Genomic DNA, 19,258 nt, shown 5'->3' with positions numbered 1-19,258 from the left:
CCAAAAGGGCTGACGTGTTAAATGAAGAGGAAAATACTCAATTATATGGGAGTAAGGTTGTCTTTCAAGTTCTTATCAGAACAAATTTTTATTAACAATTAAAATCCTCCTTGAAAGTAAGAAATGATGCTATTTCTAAACAAAACCATTGACAAAAGTTCATTTATGTTTAAATCAGACCATTTAATACTAAAAACTGGCTAGTGCAGGATTAAGGTGTAACTTACAGGATTGATTGTGGTTGTACATCTTCCCTTTAAGGAAAATCTCTTTTCTTTAGTGAAATTAATTTGGATTACATCAGCAATCTCATTTATTAGTCATAACCAGTCTATTTCCTATCTTTAGAATTTCTCATTCACTATAAATATGGAAAAAGTACTAAAAAGTTTTCAAGAGCTGGAGCTTTCCCTCCCTAGAACAGATAATTCTGTTGCAAGCACTATTTAGTTACAAAATAAATGTGACTTAAGGGAACTGCCAAGAAAAGTATTTTCCCTTAATAAATACCTCATAAACTACTTAACATCTATTTTCTCACACTGAGGCAGTTATAACTGTATATTTAAGCAAAACTGAGGAAGGGGAAGGTCAAATGATTTTAACTATCACAGAGTTATGCTGTCTTCCCCTTAAATGTGTTTGTAAAACACGAGAATAAGAACAGATATTCTCAAGTCCACCATAAACTAATTTTCAAAACTGACAAAAGTTGGAATTCTAAGGTAAGAATTTGCTAAAGAAATAAAAGCTATATATTTAGCAGACAAAAACCATCTTAAAGTAACTATTACATTTAGAATCTAAATCTATACTACAGACATAATTTTTATCTCTAGAATTACATATCCATCCAGAACGAAGGCTGTTAGATCAAGATTCAAACTAAAAAGCAAGTCAAATATATTTCTTTAGGTATTCTTAAGCATATGATTTAAAAAGAAAATATGACATAATACATGGTGGATGCCCAATTAAAATATTTATTTATTCATTATTTACAGAATCAACAACAATCCCACAAGTAACTCAGAATTCCAAAAGCTTAACCATGCCAGTATCTGTAATTTATAACAAAACAAAGATAAATAATAATGAAGAGACTTAAAACGTTAGGCTGAAAACTTCCAAGTCAATACTTTTGCTTCATTAATAAGTCTTAACCACAAGGAAGCATTTATAAGAGATTAATAAATTACTTTGAAATTAAATTTAGTAAAGTCTTAAAAACAGGATCTCCTACTCACAGAGTATGAATTATCTGAATAGCTTCTACTCTAAGAAGGAGAAATAATAATTAAATGCTCTCCATTCTGTACTTCTTTGGAAAAAAGTTTTACTGTCTAATCATATACAGCTCACATCAAATTTACTTTATGACCATAAAAATACACTGTCTATATAAATTATACTTATCTTCTTGGAGAAGTGGTCACTACAGGCAACAGATCATTTTTATAATAAACAAAAGCCACAAGAAAAGTACATAGAAACACTCTTCACTTAAAAAGACATCAGGATTCAAGCTCTTCTGACAAGGAAGAAAAAAATGCTGCCCATCTAATTTTATGCTTTTCCATTCTTTAAAAAAAAAAAAAAAAAAAAAAAAAAAAATATATATATATATATATATATATATATACACACACAAACCTGTAGGTAAGGTAAGAAACATTTTAATGGCAACTAAACTAAGTCATTAGTTCAATAAATACGTATCATGGTATTTCTTTTTAAGCAGTTTCCAATGAATTTAGTATATCTTACATGAAAACCAAATCAGTTACTAAAAGAAATTTATTTTTTAAAAGTAAAATTTAATTCTCTACCTGGGTACTGAACACTGTTAAAAAGAAAACTACTGTAAATGAATTTAGATTAAAAGTCACAAATAAACCGGAAGGCTGCATATCTAAGTTGCTGATCTACAGTGAAATCACAGAAATTAGTGACATACAATATCAATATTCTAAAATGTTATTAAAATCCAACCCAAGGCTGCATGGGATTTCTGGGGTTTCTAATGATATTTTCAGTCTGCTGAACAATGGCCATAAAAAGCTTTCTTTAAACTTCACTCCAATAACAAGTAAAGCTGAAACTGAACATTTTTATTTCTCTCTCCCTAGGACAACTTCACTTCACCATGGAATACTGAATAACACAGCTCAAGTCATTATGCTAATTAGAAATTAAATAAAAAGATGCCCTGACAATAGTTAAGTGTAAGGTAACAACTAAAGAATACAGTTCAAAAGCAGCTTTAGGAATTGTGCAGTGCAGGCTTACAAAAGCTGAAAACATCAGAGAGGGAATGAACTGCTTGATGCTCTTGATGACTGAAATTCTAGCATGTGGCTATTTTTAAATTATAAGGCAGAAATTAAACTATACACTAATGAGAAGTATGTCACATGGAAATACACTCTTATGGCCTGTCAGGGTACAAAATGTCTCAAGAAACTATCTTTATTGAAATTAAGACGATGAATGCAAAAGAGGGGAAAAGCACCACCTTAATGATCTGAGAAGTTACTGAAGGCAGTTTAATGTATTGTTTCCAAACTAACAAAATAATGATCCTTTCCTATATTAAAAGATTATAAGGAAGAACACGAACTATGAGAAGCGAAAGTTGTATCTAAAGGCATGTTCTTCTTTGAACAGCCCTGCACAAAACACACTTTTTTTTTTTTTTTTTTTTTTGGAGACAGTTTCACTTTTGTTACCCGGACTGGAGTGTAATGGCACGTATCTTGGCTCACTGCAACCTCCGCCTCCTGGGTTCAGGCAATTCTCCTGCCTCAGCCTCCTGAGTAGCTGGGATTACAGGCACGCGCCACCACGCGCCGTTAATTTTTTGTATTTTTAGTAGAGACAGGGTTTCACCATGTTGACCAGCATGGTCTCGATCTCTTGACCTTTTTGATCCACCCACCTCGGCCTCCCAAAGTGCTGGGATTACAGGCTTGAGCCACCATGCCCGGCCCAAAACACACTTTTAACAGCTGGTCATGTCCTTTGACTAACCTCTGGTCCAATTATATTTTAAAAGAAAAGAAAAAGGAGATATGTATGCAAAAAAAAAGGCAGAAAGCAATGGAATAAAATTATGATTAAGAAATCTTCCAACAGTATTCTGAACATAGACAGAACATACATAATCCTTTCTCATTTAGGCAGAAGTGGATTCTAAAAAGGTATACTATTAAAACATTTAATCATATCCAGCCACATATAAACATAAATGGTATATACAGTCTTAAATTTCTACTAAGGGCTTTACCTTCTATTTTTAGCTACGTTTAACCTGAACTTTAGGTCCTACCCATTTTTCAAAACTCAATTCAAAGGGTTCCTTTTCAACTCAGACTTGTACTTTGCCTATCCACTTTTTAATCTTTTAAAAATAATCTACTACATTCACCTGATGTTTATGTATTCTGCTAGGGCATCTCATATATTTGTAGAAATGCATTTAACTCTGGTTTTACAATGAACTTTCCACACTGTCATGCATTTTAGGATTTCTAAAGGCAAAAAAGGACATGGCAATTTTTGAATCCCAGTACCTTAATGGTACAGTGGCTTGTACATTGTAAGCAACCAGTATAAGTAGTATCTGGAAAGAGTTTAAGTTTTCAGAATTAAGTTTAACGTCATAAACTAGCAGATTGTAAAATGCCACCAAATTAAATTTCTTTAAAGATAGCACCTTACTAGAGACATGTTGTTCGAAAGCAACTTGGAGCCAGGCTCGGTGGCTCATGCCCGTAAGCACAACATTTTGGGAGGCAAAGATAGGAGCTTAAGCTCAGGAGTTCAGGATAAGCCTAGGCAACATGGTGAGACACTGTCTACAAAACAAAACAAAAAAACAAAATTCAAGTTGGGCCGGGGCAGTGGCCCGCACCTGTAAATCCCAGCACTTTGGGAGGCTGAGGCGGGCGGCTCACTTGAGCCAAGAGTTTAAGACCAGCAACATGGGCAACATGGCGAACACGTGCAACACGGTGAACATGGGCAACATGGTGAAACTCCATCTAACTCCATACAAAAAATTAGCAGGACCTGGTGGCCCACACCTATGGTCCCAGCTACCTGGGAGGCTGAGGTAGGAGGATCACCTCAGCCCAGGAGGTCCAAGTCTACAGTAAGCCATGATTGTAATACTGTACTCCTGCCTGGGCAAGAGGAAGACCAGAGAGAGAGATTGGAGGGGGGCGGGGCAGAGAGAGACACCCTCCCTGGGAAAAAAAAAACAAAAAAACAAAATGAAAGCTATAAGCCCATGTTTGCCACAATGATCATGAACCTATCATGTTAACTATAAAAACTTTTTATCAAAATATTTTCCTATGACATTAAGCCTACCCAATATCTTTTTATTTATAACTTTAATAAAATAAAATGTATTTTTTAACCAATAAAGAAATCAAGTTACCCAAAGTCAAAGCTAGCCAACTGCACAGTTATATGAGACCCAGTAACAATCACTAATTGAGAACCTATAACCATTACACCTCATTCAGAAGTGACCTTTTAATCTGAGACCTGAAAGATGAATAGATACATCAGCCAGGCAAGGTAGAAACTAATCCACACAGGAAAACAAAAACAAACCAACCAAAAAATGTGTATGTAAAGACCCAAATCAAATAAAATGATACGTCAGAAAACCTAAAATTCAAATAGGTAACCCACTCTATTCAAATTTTAATTGGATATCTATTCTTGAGTGCCTAAGAAATGCCAGGAATTCAGTAATGGCCTCTAGATGAGTTCTTCATCCTTTGAAATTATATCCAAAACTTCTGTGTGTACAGTTTTGAGAGAAAAAGAGATTTAATAAAAAATAGTTAAGCCTTTCTGCCATAAGCTGAAGTCATAATTTCACTTCTATTTCAAAAGCCATTTACCTTAATCATTATTTCACTTTAAATAATACTACGTAAAGAAGTCTATACACAAAGGCAGAACTGCAATTAAATGTACCTAAGGGAAAATAAATAAATAAATTTACCTACGATGTGTTAGGTATATCCTATGTGCCAAATGCTGACAAACTAAAGAGGCTGTGTACCAAATTATACATACCGAAGGAGCTCTACATTAACACAATTCTACACCATAACAGTCATAAACCAGGAACTAATATGGCTTCTTCAACTCTTAAAAATAGCATGTTCACCAGGCGTGGTGGCTCACGTCTATAATTCCAGCACTTTCGGAGGCTGAGGCAGGCAGATCACGAGTTTGGGAGATCAAGACCACCCTGGCCAACATGGTGAAAGTCTGTCACTATTAAAAATATAAAAAAAAAATTAGCTGGGTGTGGTGGCGCACACCCATAGTCCCAGCTACTCAGGAGGCTGAGGCAAGAGAATTGCTTGAACCCAGGAGGTAGAGACTGAAGTGAGCCAAGATTGCACCACTGCACTACAGCCTGGGCAACAGTGCAAGACTCCATCTCAAAAAAAAAAAAAAAAAAAAAAAAAAAAGCATATTCTTCCTTTTGCAGAAGCCTTTTTCTTTTTAAAACCTGAGCCTATTATTTTTTTGCTAAACCTAAGTATTTCAAAATTACCAAATGATTAAAAAAAATTACAACCAGGAATAAGAACAGAGTATATTTCTGAAAGTGGAATTAGACTATTATTTATTCATTTAAAATATGTTTTAAGACTGTAACGAGTACATTATTCATCAACTATTTTAAATTACTATTCATTTTCTTTTTTTTTTTTTTTTTTTGTTCATTCACTTTCAAAAAGTATTTATTACATGCCTAATGTGCCCAGCTCAGATTAATGTAGAGGATACAAAAGTAGTCCATAGTCCTAGAAATGAGAATTATTATTAAATATCTTTACACAGTACTATGGATTTATCTCCAGGATATACAGCTAAGAGAAAAAAATAAGGTTAGAGAAAAGAGTAGATAGTATGCCACTATTTATTAAGAAAGAGGGAAAGAGTATACAAAGATATACATATTTTAAGCAAATATAAGGACAAACCAACAATTTTCTCTTAATGGTTATTCATAAGTGGAAGGGCAGGAACAGGATGGAGACTGGACAGAAGGTTTGCCTTCTCTAAATAGATTTTATCATGTTTTGCTGATTTGAACTTGGAATCTTATAAACATTTTACTTGATTATAAAAGCAAATCAAATTTTTAAAACATAATTCTAAAAAACAACATATCAAAAGCAAAGTGAAACGAATGAATCTGTGCATCAAGCTGATGATGTAACAACAGAGAGAAAACCCGAACTCAATCAAGCTTCTAGATCCGACTACCAATTCACAGGAAAAACAGAAGACAGTAGAACATGTTAAGCAATACTACAAAACTCAGACCATAGGAAATTCTAGATGACAAAGAATCTAAGTAGTACAACAAATTACAAGAAATTTTAAAAAAGAAGAGATTAAGGGAAACCTATACATTAAAGGACACTTATCAATCAATTATAGTACATGGATCAGGTCAAATGCAAATCATCTGTAAGGAAAAAAAATTAGGAGTCAGTGTAGGAAATCTGAACACTGGTTGGCTGTGTGAAGATCAAAGAATTACCACAAATTTATCTATGATATTTTGATTTAAAATATATTTTTTAAAATATTTATTTTTACATTTCAGCTGGGCATGATGGCTCACACCTTTAATCCCAGCACTTTGGGAGGCCAAGGCGGGTGGATCACCTGAGGCCAGGAACTCAAGACCAGCCTGGCCAACATGGTGAAACCCCAACTCTACTAAAAATACAAAAATTAGCCAAGCATGATGGTGCACACCTGTAATCCCAGCTGCTCGGAAGACTGAGACAGGAGAATCACTTGAACCAGGGAGGCAGAGGTTGCAGTGAGTCGAGATCATGCCACTGCACTCCAGGCTGGGTGACACAGTGAGACTCCAACTCAGGAAAAAAATAAAAATTTTAAAAGTTTAAAAAATCAAAAATAAAAATACAAAATTAGCCAGGCATGGTGGCAGGTGCCTGCAGTCGCACCTATTCGGGAAGCTAAGGTGGAAGAATTGCTTGAACCCCGGTGGCAGAGGTTGCAGTAAGCCAAGACTGCGCCACCGCAATCCACCCTGGGCGACAGAACAAGACTATATCTAAAAAAAAAGAGAAGAAAAGAAAAAAGAAAATATTCCAGACCAAAAAAACTGCATCCCTACTGAACATGTACATTTTCCTTCTGATTATTATTCCTTGAAATATAGTATAACAGTTATTTACATAGTATTTATATTGTATTGGGTATTTTAAGTAGTCCAGAGATGATTTAAAGCAAGCTTGTCCAACTCACAGCCAAGAAGGCTTTGAATGTGGGCCAATACAAATTTGTAAACTTTCTTAAAACAATATGAGATTTTTTGGTAATTTTTTTTTAGCTCATCAGCTACTGTCAGTATTATTGTCTTTTATGTGTGGTCCAAGACAATTCTTCCAATGTGGCCCAGGGAAGCCAAAAGATTGGACATCTCAGATTTAAAGTATATGGGAGGATGTACATAGGTTATATGCAAATATTCTACAATTTTTTATCAGGGACTTGAGCATCCATAGATTTTGGTATCCATGAGAAATTCTAGAACCAATCCCCCATAGATACTAAAGGACAAATATGTGTGCACATTTTTGTATACAAATGTGTATACACACACATGATGTATATACACACACATACATACATACATATATGAATGAATGAAATGATGTCTCATTAGCTTCAAAATAACACAGGGGCACACAGTTATAAATAGGGAAGATTAGTCATAAATTTGTAACTGCTGAAGTTAGTTCATGGACACTGAAGTAACATTTTATTTTTGTATATTTTTCTACTTCCACAATAAAAAATGTACAAGAAAGAGCTAGCAGTTACTCCTAGAACTAATAATATCCCTTTTCTAACCAGGAAAGTAAGTAGCTAATTATTCTGTCATTATTGTCACATGTCATCATTTGGTTGTCTTACATAACAATCCTTTTCAAACTTGAGATCCCCCACACAAATTACTAAACATGCTGACTTCCTTGGGTGCATCTTTTCTTCTACCAGGAGGTCTGCCTTTCTAATATATGAGAATTACAAGTCACTCCTGCTGGGGATAATGAAAGAAAGTAAAGGGCGGGAATCAAAAAGGAAAACAAACGATAGAACATGCTTAGTTTTTATAAAGAAGGCTTAGGAAAGAGTAAAGGAAAGGAAAAGAGGCTCAGACCTTAGAAATAAACTCCTCCACCCCTGAGTAGAGAAAGCTGAAAGCCGTATGTAATAGGAACTGAATGGGCCTATGTTTTGGCATGAACTTATTACAGGCAAAGCCACCAACATATATCTACACATACTGAGGAAGGCTAGACTGTTAAGTGTCACATATATATGGTCTCAAAGGAGCCTCAGGAAGCTCACAAAATCAGAGAAGTGTTGAACATTTAAAGAAAGAATACAAAGGAAAAAAAATGCCTCTGAGTTGTATATTATCTGTCAGTAAAGCAAAACAAATGTGTAAGCCCATTATACTGTTTAATATAATAATGTCTCACTGCAATTAAAGAGGGGAGAGTCTGCAGTTGCCACAGAAAAAGAGGTAGTGCTGTACTCAAGTTTACTACAAATTTAGTAACAGTAAATGTAAAATATGTATGTATTTATACAGTCTTTCACAGGCTTATGAACTATCTCAAATTCACTAATTCTGAAGTTTTAAGTTTCAACCACTTATATCACCAGAATTTTGAGACTTAATTCCCATAGTTAAGAGATTTCCAAGCTGTGTTCACACCTGTAGTCCCAGCTACTCTGAAGGCTAAGGTGGGAGGACCTCATGAGCCCAGGAGTTCCAGACTAGCCTTGCTCTATTTGAAGAACATGATCCCATTGCTTAAAAAAAAAAAAAAAAAAAAAAAAAAAAAAAAAAAAAAAAACTCAGAGAGAGAGAATTCCATTCCATAAATTACTTGGCTTCTTATATTCTGTCTCTTTAGTGAAACACTATGGCACTTAAGGCTAAAACTTACGTCTCTTTTGTTTTTTTTTTTGAGGCAGAGTCTCATTCCATTGCCCAGGCTGGAGTGCAATGCCATGATCTCTGCTCACTGCAACCTCCACTTCTCAGTTCCAGCAGTTCTCCTGCCTTAGCCTCCCAAGTAGCTGGGAGTACAGGCGCTCACCACCATGCCCAGCTATTTTTTTTATTTTTAGTAGAGACAGGGTTATGCCCAGTTAATTTTTTTATTTTTAGTAGAGACAGGGTTTTGCCATGTTGGCCAGTCTGGTCTCGACTCCTGACCTCAGGTGATCCACCTGCCTGGGCCTCCCAAAGTGCTGGGATTACAGCGGTGAGCCACTGCACTCAGCCTAAAACTTAAGTATTTTACCACTGTAAGACCAGTACTACTTCAGTACTACTTATACCCTACATAGAGAAGATGCTCAATAAATGTTTGATGATTTAGCAATTACTGAGACAGGAGGTAATATATGTGTCAAGAAATTATTCTAAATATTTTAAGTAGGTTTATGAGTATGGAAAAGACCCACCCTCAAGGAGCCTGTAATCTTGTCTTTTATATTATACTGCAGTTTTCAATATGCCATAATTCTGGGAGATATTTTGGTTTTTTCTTCAGAGTGAGGTCAAGGAAACAGAACACAAAATAGTTATTGACGCTGTTTAACAACAGGCATTTTGTGCCTGGCGCGGTGGCTCACGCCTGTAATCCCAGCACTTTGGGAGGCCAAGGTGAGTGGATCACGAGGTCAAGAGATCAAGACCATCCTGGCCAACATGGTGAAATCCCATCTGTACTAAAAATACAAAAAATTGGCCGGGTGTGGTGGTGCATGCCTGTAGTCCCAGCTACTCAGGAGGCTGAGGCAGAATTGCTTGAAACCAGAAAACAGAAGTTGAAGTGACCCAGGATCGTGCCACTGCACTCCAGCCTGGCAATAGAGCAAGACTCTGTCTCAAAAAAAAAACCCGGCACTTCAAAAGTACTTGAGATTTTCTCTACACTTTCACAGAAATGAAAAAAAAATCTTCTCTCTAAAGATTATATGAACTGATCTATCCCTAGATATTTTTATGAAAGGGATAATGATTAGAGAGTAACAGCACACTTATATGGGGATCAGTACTGAATATATTGCTTATTAATTGAAAAGAAATCATACTACCGCATTAGTGAATCAAGGAAATAAAAGAGTATATTTGAGTATTTGTAAGAGTTTATAAGAGTCAAGTAAATTAATTTTCAAAAATGCAGAATTTAATTCTATTTGGCTAAAACAAAAAAACAAATCTGAAGTTCTCTCTACTTTCTCATCACCATCATTTGCCAAACATGGCACATTTCAATTTCTTCACTAAAGCCAGCACCTAATTCATGTTTTTCCCAACCTATCTACGTCGTGCAATCAACTTAGCATGCCTGTAGATTCTCAAGTACAAACAGAAAACAGCAGGGAGTTGTTTCAAAGGAAAGAAAATAAGCTTTTTTTCAACTTATCAACCTTTCTTTTCAGTATTGTAAATGTGAAACAGTAAGATACCCAAATGAAAATGTTCAGTAGGTATACATGGGGAATTTGAAATCAACAATACGGTTAAGGAGATGACAATCTCATGACCACAAATACAGAAGTGACTAGTGAAACTAAGTGTAATCTCAGGAAAAAGGTAATTTAGAGAAAGAATAAGCTGAATGCTTATTTTGGCCTTCTGTAATCTTACATGTAACCCTAGATCATTTTGCTTCTGTCATCTTGCTCCGAGCTGACAAGTAATACTGGAAATTTATGGAATACTTCAAAGTGAGTTCATTATAAGTTCATATCATTTTAATTTTGACTGAATACTACTTCTAAGCAATCTTTTATTCTCTTACTGTTGATTCATTAGAGTGCAATTATTTCCAACTTAAGAACCTTTAGCCTCCTGGGAAACAGAAATTAGTAATCTAATGATTACCAAGAACAATGCATTATAAACACTATTTCTCACATATTAATATTGTGCACTATAAACACTATCAATGCATTATAAACACTATTTCTCACATATCAATGTTGTGGTTCATAAAATACAAAGTCACTAACGAGTAGTAGCTTCTTTCTAATACGCATTTTCTCAATTGAATACAAAATCGTAACTACAATCATGGGGTGGTCCACAAGTTGTTTTGAAGTTAAACAGGTTATCACCTTTAAAATACTGGTAGCCACTGCCTGAAAGTATTTCCCACAGATCAGGAAATGTTTAAATTAAACATTCTAAGCTTCCAATTATCCCCCACCTTCTCCTACTTCTGCTTTCATTTTCCCAAGAAAATCAAACATATCCTCATACATTCTCTCATCTACCTCAATCGATCTGAATTTATTCTTTCTTCTCTACCTCTATAAATATTTGATGATTTAGCAATTACTGGTGTCCTGGTGTCTTTCTTCCTTCTTAGAAATAATTCAACAACACATACACCTGATCCAATCTCTAACCTGGCCCCCAACCCAATCCAATCCATCAAGCAAGTTTAGTCTCTCCTTCCCAAGTTTCTTTCTACCTAAAACCATCATCAGATCTTACATAAACAGAAAAACTTTACTTGATTCCATTCTATGCCCTAACTACTATTCTCTCTCTGTTTTGCTGTCAAGTTCACAGGGTTAGCAACCTACAGCCTGAGCCAGCCACCCATTTTTGTTAAGTAGGGCTTTATTGATAACAGCCACCCCATTTCTGTAGGTATTATCTAAGGCTGCTTTCCCACAAGGGCTGAGTTGAGTAGAAAATATAAAATATTTTCTATCAGCCTTCTTAAAAAAACATTTGCCAATCCCAGGGGCTCCAAGCATGATCTACATTCAATGTCATAATTTCTGGGGAAGTAGGGTGCCATTAAAGATTTTTGGAGCAGGCCGGACGCGGTGGCTCATGCCTGTAATCCAAGCACTTTGGAGGCCAAGGTGGGTGGATCACCTGAGGTCGGGAGCTCAAGACCAGCCTGACCAACATGGCGAAACCCCATCTTATTTTTTTAAAAAAAAGAATAAATAAATAAATAAATAAGATTTTTGGAGCAGCAATAAAGTACTACGAGTAAAAGAGTATTTCAATACCAGTTTTAACAAATGTATAGGGCAGATATAAAAGAAGACTACTTAGGAAACTAGTGCAAGAGACTGAGCATTAGGCATGAAGGCAGGGAAATGAAAAAAGGAACTTCTTGAAGATATAAGCATTAAAACTAGAGGACTACATGTCACAGAGATAAAACTAACACCAAAGTTTAAATCCTTGATGATCTAGCTCTCAAAATTTCCATTCTCTACTATAACCTGTTCTAGACTTACAAGTCTTTATTTTCCTGTCTTTCTGGAGTACCTAAAATCCTAACCCTAACACTAATCATATATATTCTGTGTGCCAGGCATTCTCCATGCTTGCCATCTAACTCCTTGGTAAGCAAATCCCATAGGAAAAGACAGTCTCAACAGAGTTGGCTGAATGAGTGCACAGAGCTAATGTCAGATGTAGATGGAGTACTCACCTGTGGCACCAAGCAGCGGTGGAGGGGGGAGTAAGATTTCAGGTGCAAAACTAGCTCTAGCCAAACAGGAAGAAGCAGAGTGTCTTTGGTATTCTGACACACTCTTTCTGATGTTCAGACAGACCACCATCAGAGTAGCCACCAGTAAGAGAGTTGCATGAGAAACAAGCCAAAAAACACCACCAAAAAGTGAAGAATTAAATGGAGCAGACCCTATTGGTCTTTTGTCTAGGAAAAGCAGTCCTCCTTATGAAAGATAATACTACTTTCAAAATGGCCAGTGATACTAACCTTCGGGAACAGTGTTTTCACATCCCACGAGGTTGAGAAGGATATCATCATCTTTATCATCTACTTCACAGCCCAGTAGCATCCAGCTTTCCACATCATCACCTTCTGAAATGGTGCTCTCTTCCTCTTCACTTGAACTGACCTCTATAATCATGACCTCTCGGATTATACCTGACCGCTCTTCAGGTTTAGGCCTCTCAATATCACTCTTGCATTTCTTATCAACCAGCTCATTAGACTGAAGAGAAGCAGAAGGACTACAGGCATTTTCTTGTGCTTGAACTCTAACATTCTTTCCTTTACATCTATAAATACTATCTTCATCAGACAAAGTGATGACCTCTGATCCATCTGACAGCTGGATGACTTCCCTATCTGAAACGACAATTAGCTTCTTATGATTTGGTTTACTACTCGAAGATTCCGAATTCCCAGGGTTCTTTTCTTCATGTTCTTCCTCCCTGATGACATCATCAAGATCTTGGGCATAATGAATTCGGCTATAGAGCTGAAATTCCACCTCACTATCAACACTCAGTTCACTAGATGACTCGTCTCGATAAAGAGCATCTTCATATGCTTCTACAGTCTCGTAGCCACCAAACATCATCAAAAGTCAGTAACCTTGATGCTGCAAAAGAGAAAGTTGTACACAGAATATATTTTAAAAGTTCAGATGATGACAGTTTAGGGAACAATACCACACGTTAGTGACAACTGCTAATATGAAGGCCATCACAATTCTCAGACATACTAAAATCCCTTTTTTTCCAAGGATTTCTAAGTCCTATTAGGACCCACTCCTGTAAGTCCCACCATTCCCTAACAAAAACTACTACTGACAAATTGAGTTATAGTTACTGATGGAAACAGTCAACATTTTTAGAAATGCTTTGTTCAGTGATTTCATCATGCAAACTTCATAAAATGATTTTCACAAACTTAGATGGTGTAGCCAACTACACAACTAGGCTATCTGGTATGGTCTATTGCTCCTAGGATACAAACTAGTACAGCAAGTTACTATAACGAATATTGTAAGTAACTGTAATACAGAGGTATTTGTGTATCTAAATATACAAAAGATACAGTAAAAATAGCCTACAAATCCTATGGGACCACAGTCATACAGTCTGTCTTTAACCAAAATGCTATTATGTAACACATGATTATATAATATTTCACAGGTATATTGTAAATGAAAAACTAGATGAGATCGACTGCACGACACAAAATACTTGCTTTCCAAAATGTTAAAACTCAATAGACTTAAAGCAGCTCTCACTATCCCATCCATTCTTCATCTTTTCCTTGGTTCTGGTGCTACAGCCCATATTTTCAAGTATATATTCTCATATAGGAATATCTCAATTACAACTAAAATCCCTAACAGGAAACAATTTTATTTACTGTTTGGGTGTAAATGTATATTCTCAATTAACAAATTAATCTCATGCTCTCTGTTCATTGGCCAAAAAAATAAGTAAAAATGCCTGAGCTGGCACAGTGGCTCATTCCTATAATCCCAACATTTTTGGAGGCCAAGGCAGGAGGATCACTTTGATGTCAGAAGTTTGAGAACAGCCCAGGAAACACAGTAAGACCCCCATCTCCACAAAAATAGAAAATAAAAACTTAGCCAGGCATGGTAGTCCAAACCTGTAATCCCAGCTACTCAAGAGATTGAGGTGGGAGAACCCCTTGAGCTCAGAAGTTCAAAGTTACAGTGAGTTATGGTCACGCCACTGTACTCCAACCTGGGTAACAAAGCAAGAGCCCAATACAAAAATAAAACAAGGGCAGGCGGGTGCAGCAGCTCATACCTGTAATCCCAGGACTTTGGGAGTCGAAAGCAAATGGATCACTTGAGGTCAGGAGTTCAAGACCATCCTAGCCAACATAGCGAAACCACATCTCTGCTAAAAATACAAAAATTAGCTGGGCATGGTAGTGTGCGCCTATAATCCCAGCTACTCAGGAGGCTGAGGCATAAGAATAGCTTGAACTCAGAAGGCAGAGGCTGCAGTGAGCTGAGATCATGCCACTGCACTTCACCCTGAGCAACAGAGCCAGACTCTATCAAAAACTCTGTGCTAGTTATAAATATGCACATAAAAACAAACTTAATAATGAGCTAATAGAGACAAAACTCCCAACTTTGGTAATAAATGCCTAAACTGAAATACTTTCTACTGTGAGCATATTAAATCTTCCTCACCCTTCATCTTTTAAACTCAGCTAAAAACCACTCCCCACCAGACTAAATCAAGTGCCCCTTTTATAGGCTTCCATAGCACTTTACCTTTCCAAACACTCATCACATTTTTAATTACTTATTCAATATGAATCTCCAAGAAACACAGGTCAGAAACCCCAGGAGGACAGGAACTATACCCATTCTGCTAAACAATGAATCACCAAAGCCAAGCAAGGTTAACTGGTATTTTGGGGGCCATCTACAAACGTTTGTTGAATTCATAAATAAATAAATGAACTACACCATCGGACAATTGTTCTTCAGTCCTGATAAATCTAGTATGTGCTTAAAATACAGAAATTACGATGAGATAAATTTCTGTTGTCTTTTAACTACTCAAAGGCCTTAAATTTTACCATCAGCAACCAAAACTCTACATAGTAAATGTTTCTATTAGGTAGTGTTGGACTACTGATTAAAATGAGAGCTCTGGAAAAATAAGTGTGTGTCCAAAATCAGGAACAGCCCAGAGAGCATTAGCGATGCCAATGTATTCTTTTTTCAACTTCTAGCTATACACGTAAAATTAAAATAGTCGTTTTCTTAGTCTCCCAAATTTCTGCCCAAAATGTCAGGGTATGGTGATGGTAGTTCTGGCAACAGAACCAGCTTAATTCCAAGAAACAAATGGACAAGAGCCAAAAACATACTCCATTCCTACTGCAGTTGTTTGTTTTGCAGAATAAACCAACCAACCTGTAATGCTTTTCTTCTCAGAGGTATCATGTACCTGTGCCCTTGTTGCACTGTCCTTCCTATGCTGTTACTGTCATACAAATTGAATGTGGCTGTCTGAATAATGCTAACAGCATTTAGCAGTTTATATTGAAACGTTAGCCTCAGAAGAATTCAAATAAAAGACGAATCCTTTCCTTTTTATTTAATAGGTAAATTAATTCTAAAAGAAGTCAAAGGAATTATGCTTCTTTTAAAATCCTCACTGGATCCATCCTGAGGATCCAGTGTGGACTGAAGATAAAACACAATTCCAGTGCAGCACAGAAAAAAATTAAAGGCTAAATTACAGAGTTACAAATTTGTACTACTCTTGGAGCCATCCCAAAGGAAAAGGATTAAGAATAAGCCATAGGCACACCTGTGAATGTATGCCAAAAATAAACCACAGAACCATAATAAAAACTGACTTCCTTGGGTCTAAGGATTTATCTCTTTCCCTGAAATGTAGAAAAATGAATTTAACAATTTAGCCCCTATGGCCTTTAAGAGGATTTTGTACCGTCTGTACTTGAAAATTGTGCTTGGCCTAACATGCTCTCTTATATAGGTAGCTTATGTATGCCAGGGTTAAGGTCTGCCGGAGGCTGTTTTGGTTTATGTTACTGCTTTAATTACATTCAAATGAATTTACTTTAAAAAGTGTATTCTCAGAGGACAATATATATGTTTTTTACACACATACACACACATTCTGGACTCAGAAGACTTTCTCAGCTTTCTGGTCCCTGTACATGATTCCCAAGTATACTAACTAGATAACAAAATCAGATTATCTCACACAGACTCCTCAATCTACCCATCAGGAAACTGAAGTACAAAGAGACAGGAGGCCTAATCCAAGGTTATGCAGCTGGTTAAGGGCACAGATAGAAGTGATTCACATTTCTGTGATTCTCAGCCAACTGTTCCCCAAAATTTTTAAATTCTTTTTTTTTTTCTGTTGCCCAGGCTGGAGTGCAGCTACACAATCTCCGCTCACTGCAAGCTCCACCTCCCAAATTCAAGCAATTTTCCTGCCCTAGCCTCCCAAGTAGCTGGGATTACAGGCACGCCCCACCACACCTAGCTAATTTTTGAATTCTTGGAGTTTCACCATGTTGGCCAGGCTGGTCTCGGAACTCTTGACCTCATGATCCACCTGCCTTGGCATCCCAAAGTGATGGTATTACAGGCATGAGTGGCTGTACCCAGACCAAAATAAAATTCTCAAATAAGTAACTTCAAATTAAGATTTTTTTTTAAAAAAAATCCTTTCTTCATTGCGATATTTGCATTGGTTCTAATACCTAAATTTACCTCACAAATATCCATTTCACCTCCCAGCAGAGTTTAAAAACTATAAATAAGACATTTTAGGTGAAAGGAAAACACATATTTGTCAGTTTATCATCCAAGAATCTTCCAAGTTAGTACTCAAAGACTTTATCAATCCCATGACCAGAAAAGATGTTTCCTATGTAAGATCCTAAAATATCATGGAAATGTAAATAAAACTTATCCACAAGTTAAAACAGCTTAACAAATATAAACCAGCTATAGAATAACTGCAAAGGCTCTTCCCATTCAAAAGAGGGAGCAGTATTCATTCACTAAATTGTTTTAAATTAGACAACTTAAGGCTTATTTATCCTTTCACAATTTACTTAATATAATCTTTAATCAATCTTTCTGCTCTCAGTCTACCAACTGGTCACTCTGACCTTTTGCACTTATTTACTTCCAAAGCACCTTTAGCTTCCCTAGATATTCCTTCTTGATAACACAGGTATTCATCTCAGGCCAATTTAAATCCACAGCCTCATATTCAGTCCAAACTACATTGGAATGTGAAGAATACACACTTTAGGTTCGACGTAAAATTTCTTTCTTACTCTGGGTGAGCTGCCCTGACAGTGACAGGTGAAACGCAATTGACTAAGGGGTTGAAATGTCTGCCCATTTTGCAAATGTGACGGCCACTCTGAATCAAATCTGACCGGGATGGAAAACCCAAATGTGTAAAACAAAGGTCACAAAAGACAGAGCACAGTATTTCGGTGGGAAAATATTAAGCTAAATTTAGTCACATTAGCCCCAGCTGCTCTTGGGATATAGACATGATTAGGAGAACTAATCCTATCTGGAAACATTTCCTTCATCTTTCCCTTAGCCCTTTTCCTTCGGCCATTCAGTCTCTTACCCAGTAACTATCATATTAATATCATCCTCAGTTGAGATCCTTCCTGAGTTTATTCCTCATTCTCAGATGCTCTCGAAAGCAATGCTGGCTGGGCGTGGTGGCTCACGCTTGTAATCCAAGCACTTTGGAGGCCAAGGCGGGCGGATCACCTGAGGTCGAGAATTCAAGACCAGCCCGACCAACATGGTGAAACCCCGTATTTAAAAAAAAAAAAAAAAGAAAGAAAGAAAGTAGCAATGCTAAACTGTCTCCAAAGCATAATGCTTTCCTAAATAGACACACAATCCATTTAAAAGTCTTTGGATGTGATTGCCTAAGCATTCAAAACACAAAGTCATTTCTCTAACAGTTCTAGGAAAAAAAATTTTAAATACAGGGGAAAAAAGCCCCCACAAAGTCAAGAGCTTTTGAGGAGCCCTGAAAAGTCATCAAATTGAACGCTCTCGTTTCATACTTGGAGAAACGGGCTCAGAGAATCTTATTCACTGAGCTAAAAAGGCCCTAACGGAGCCCCGAATTCAACCGTATCATCTGAAATAATCGTAAATTCAGCCTCGCTTAGAGCTTTCTGGAGTCGCCAGCGAGTCAGTGCTGGAGCCACGACTAGAACCCAGGCCTCCTGACTCCCAGCCACAGCTTTTCCACAGCACCGGCCGCCTCCCAAAAGTTGCAGGCAACTGTCCGCTCACAGAATGGGAGGGATAAGGGGCGCCTTAGTAAACACAGTCCAAGTCTCCTTGTTTTGCATGCGGAAAGGGACACAGCTCCCGAAATACTGGAGTCCAGGGCTGCAGCTGCTGCTTCTGACAGCAGAGGCGACAGGTGGCCCAGGACTAGTCGGTCCTCAAAGACTGGACTCCCTCTCGGCCCGCCGGGAGCTCCGCGCTTCACTGACTGGCCTCCCTACGACACAGGCCTTGCGGGGATGTAAAAAGGGGAGATACGCCACCCGAACCCAGGCCCTGGACGCCCAGCAGCTCCTGAACCACAGCCTTAGATCCTGGGGGGCCAGGGAGACGCGGACCCCCAGACCGGCAGCCCGGCCGCGTGGGTCGGCGCGCAGTTTAGGGGCCAAGAGTTGCGCCCCGCCACGAGTGAGGGGCTGACGGGAGACGCCGAGGCCGGCGAGGGGGCATGTACTAGTTCCACAGCCTGGCGGGCGAAATGGAGGGTAGGCAGGGGTCCCGGGCCGCGGGCGGCTCAGGGTCCGTCACTCAC

At 37.5% G+C, this 19,258-nt stretch overlaps 1 protein-coding gene across 13 annotated transcripts in view; it reads right to left on the bottom strand.

Moving 5' to 3' along the window:
- ZCCHC7 (zinc finger CCHC-type containing 7) overlaps positions 1–19,258 on the bottom strand; it is a 279,525-nt gene that overhangs the window by 260,133 nt on the left and 134 nt on the right. For 12 of the 13 annotated variants that reach the window (XR_012516641.1, XR_012516638.1, XR_012516639.1 and 9 more), the window contains exon 2: positions 12,867–13,497. Coding sequence is in view for 6 of the 13 variants with exons in the window: in XM_074395057.1 (XP_074251158.1) it covers positions 12,867–13,476 (610 nt within the window). In the remaining 7 variants the exon portion in view is untranslated. Of the gene's footprint in view, positions 1–12,866; positions 13,498–18,040; positions 19,248–19,258 lie in introns of those variants that run through there. The other variant, XM_074395053.1, reaches the window with a different exon arrangement.

The sequence above is a fragment of the Saimiri boliviensis genome, chromosome 2 (assembly GCF_048565385.1).
Source record: "Saimiri boliviensis isolate mSaiBol1 chromosome 2, mSaiBol1.pri, whole genome shotgun sequence".
Taxonomy (NCBI): Eukaryota; Metazoa; Chordata; class Mammalia; order Primates; family Cebidae; genus Saimiri; species Saimiri boliviensis.
This window is presented reverse-complemented; position numbering and strand designations above follow the sequence as displayed.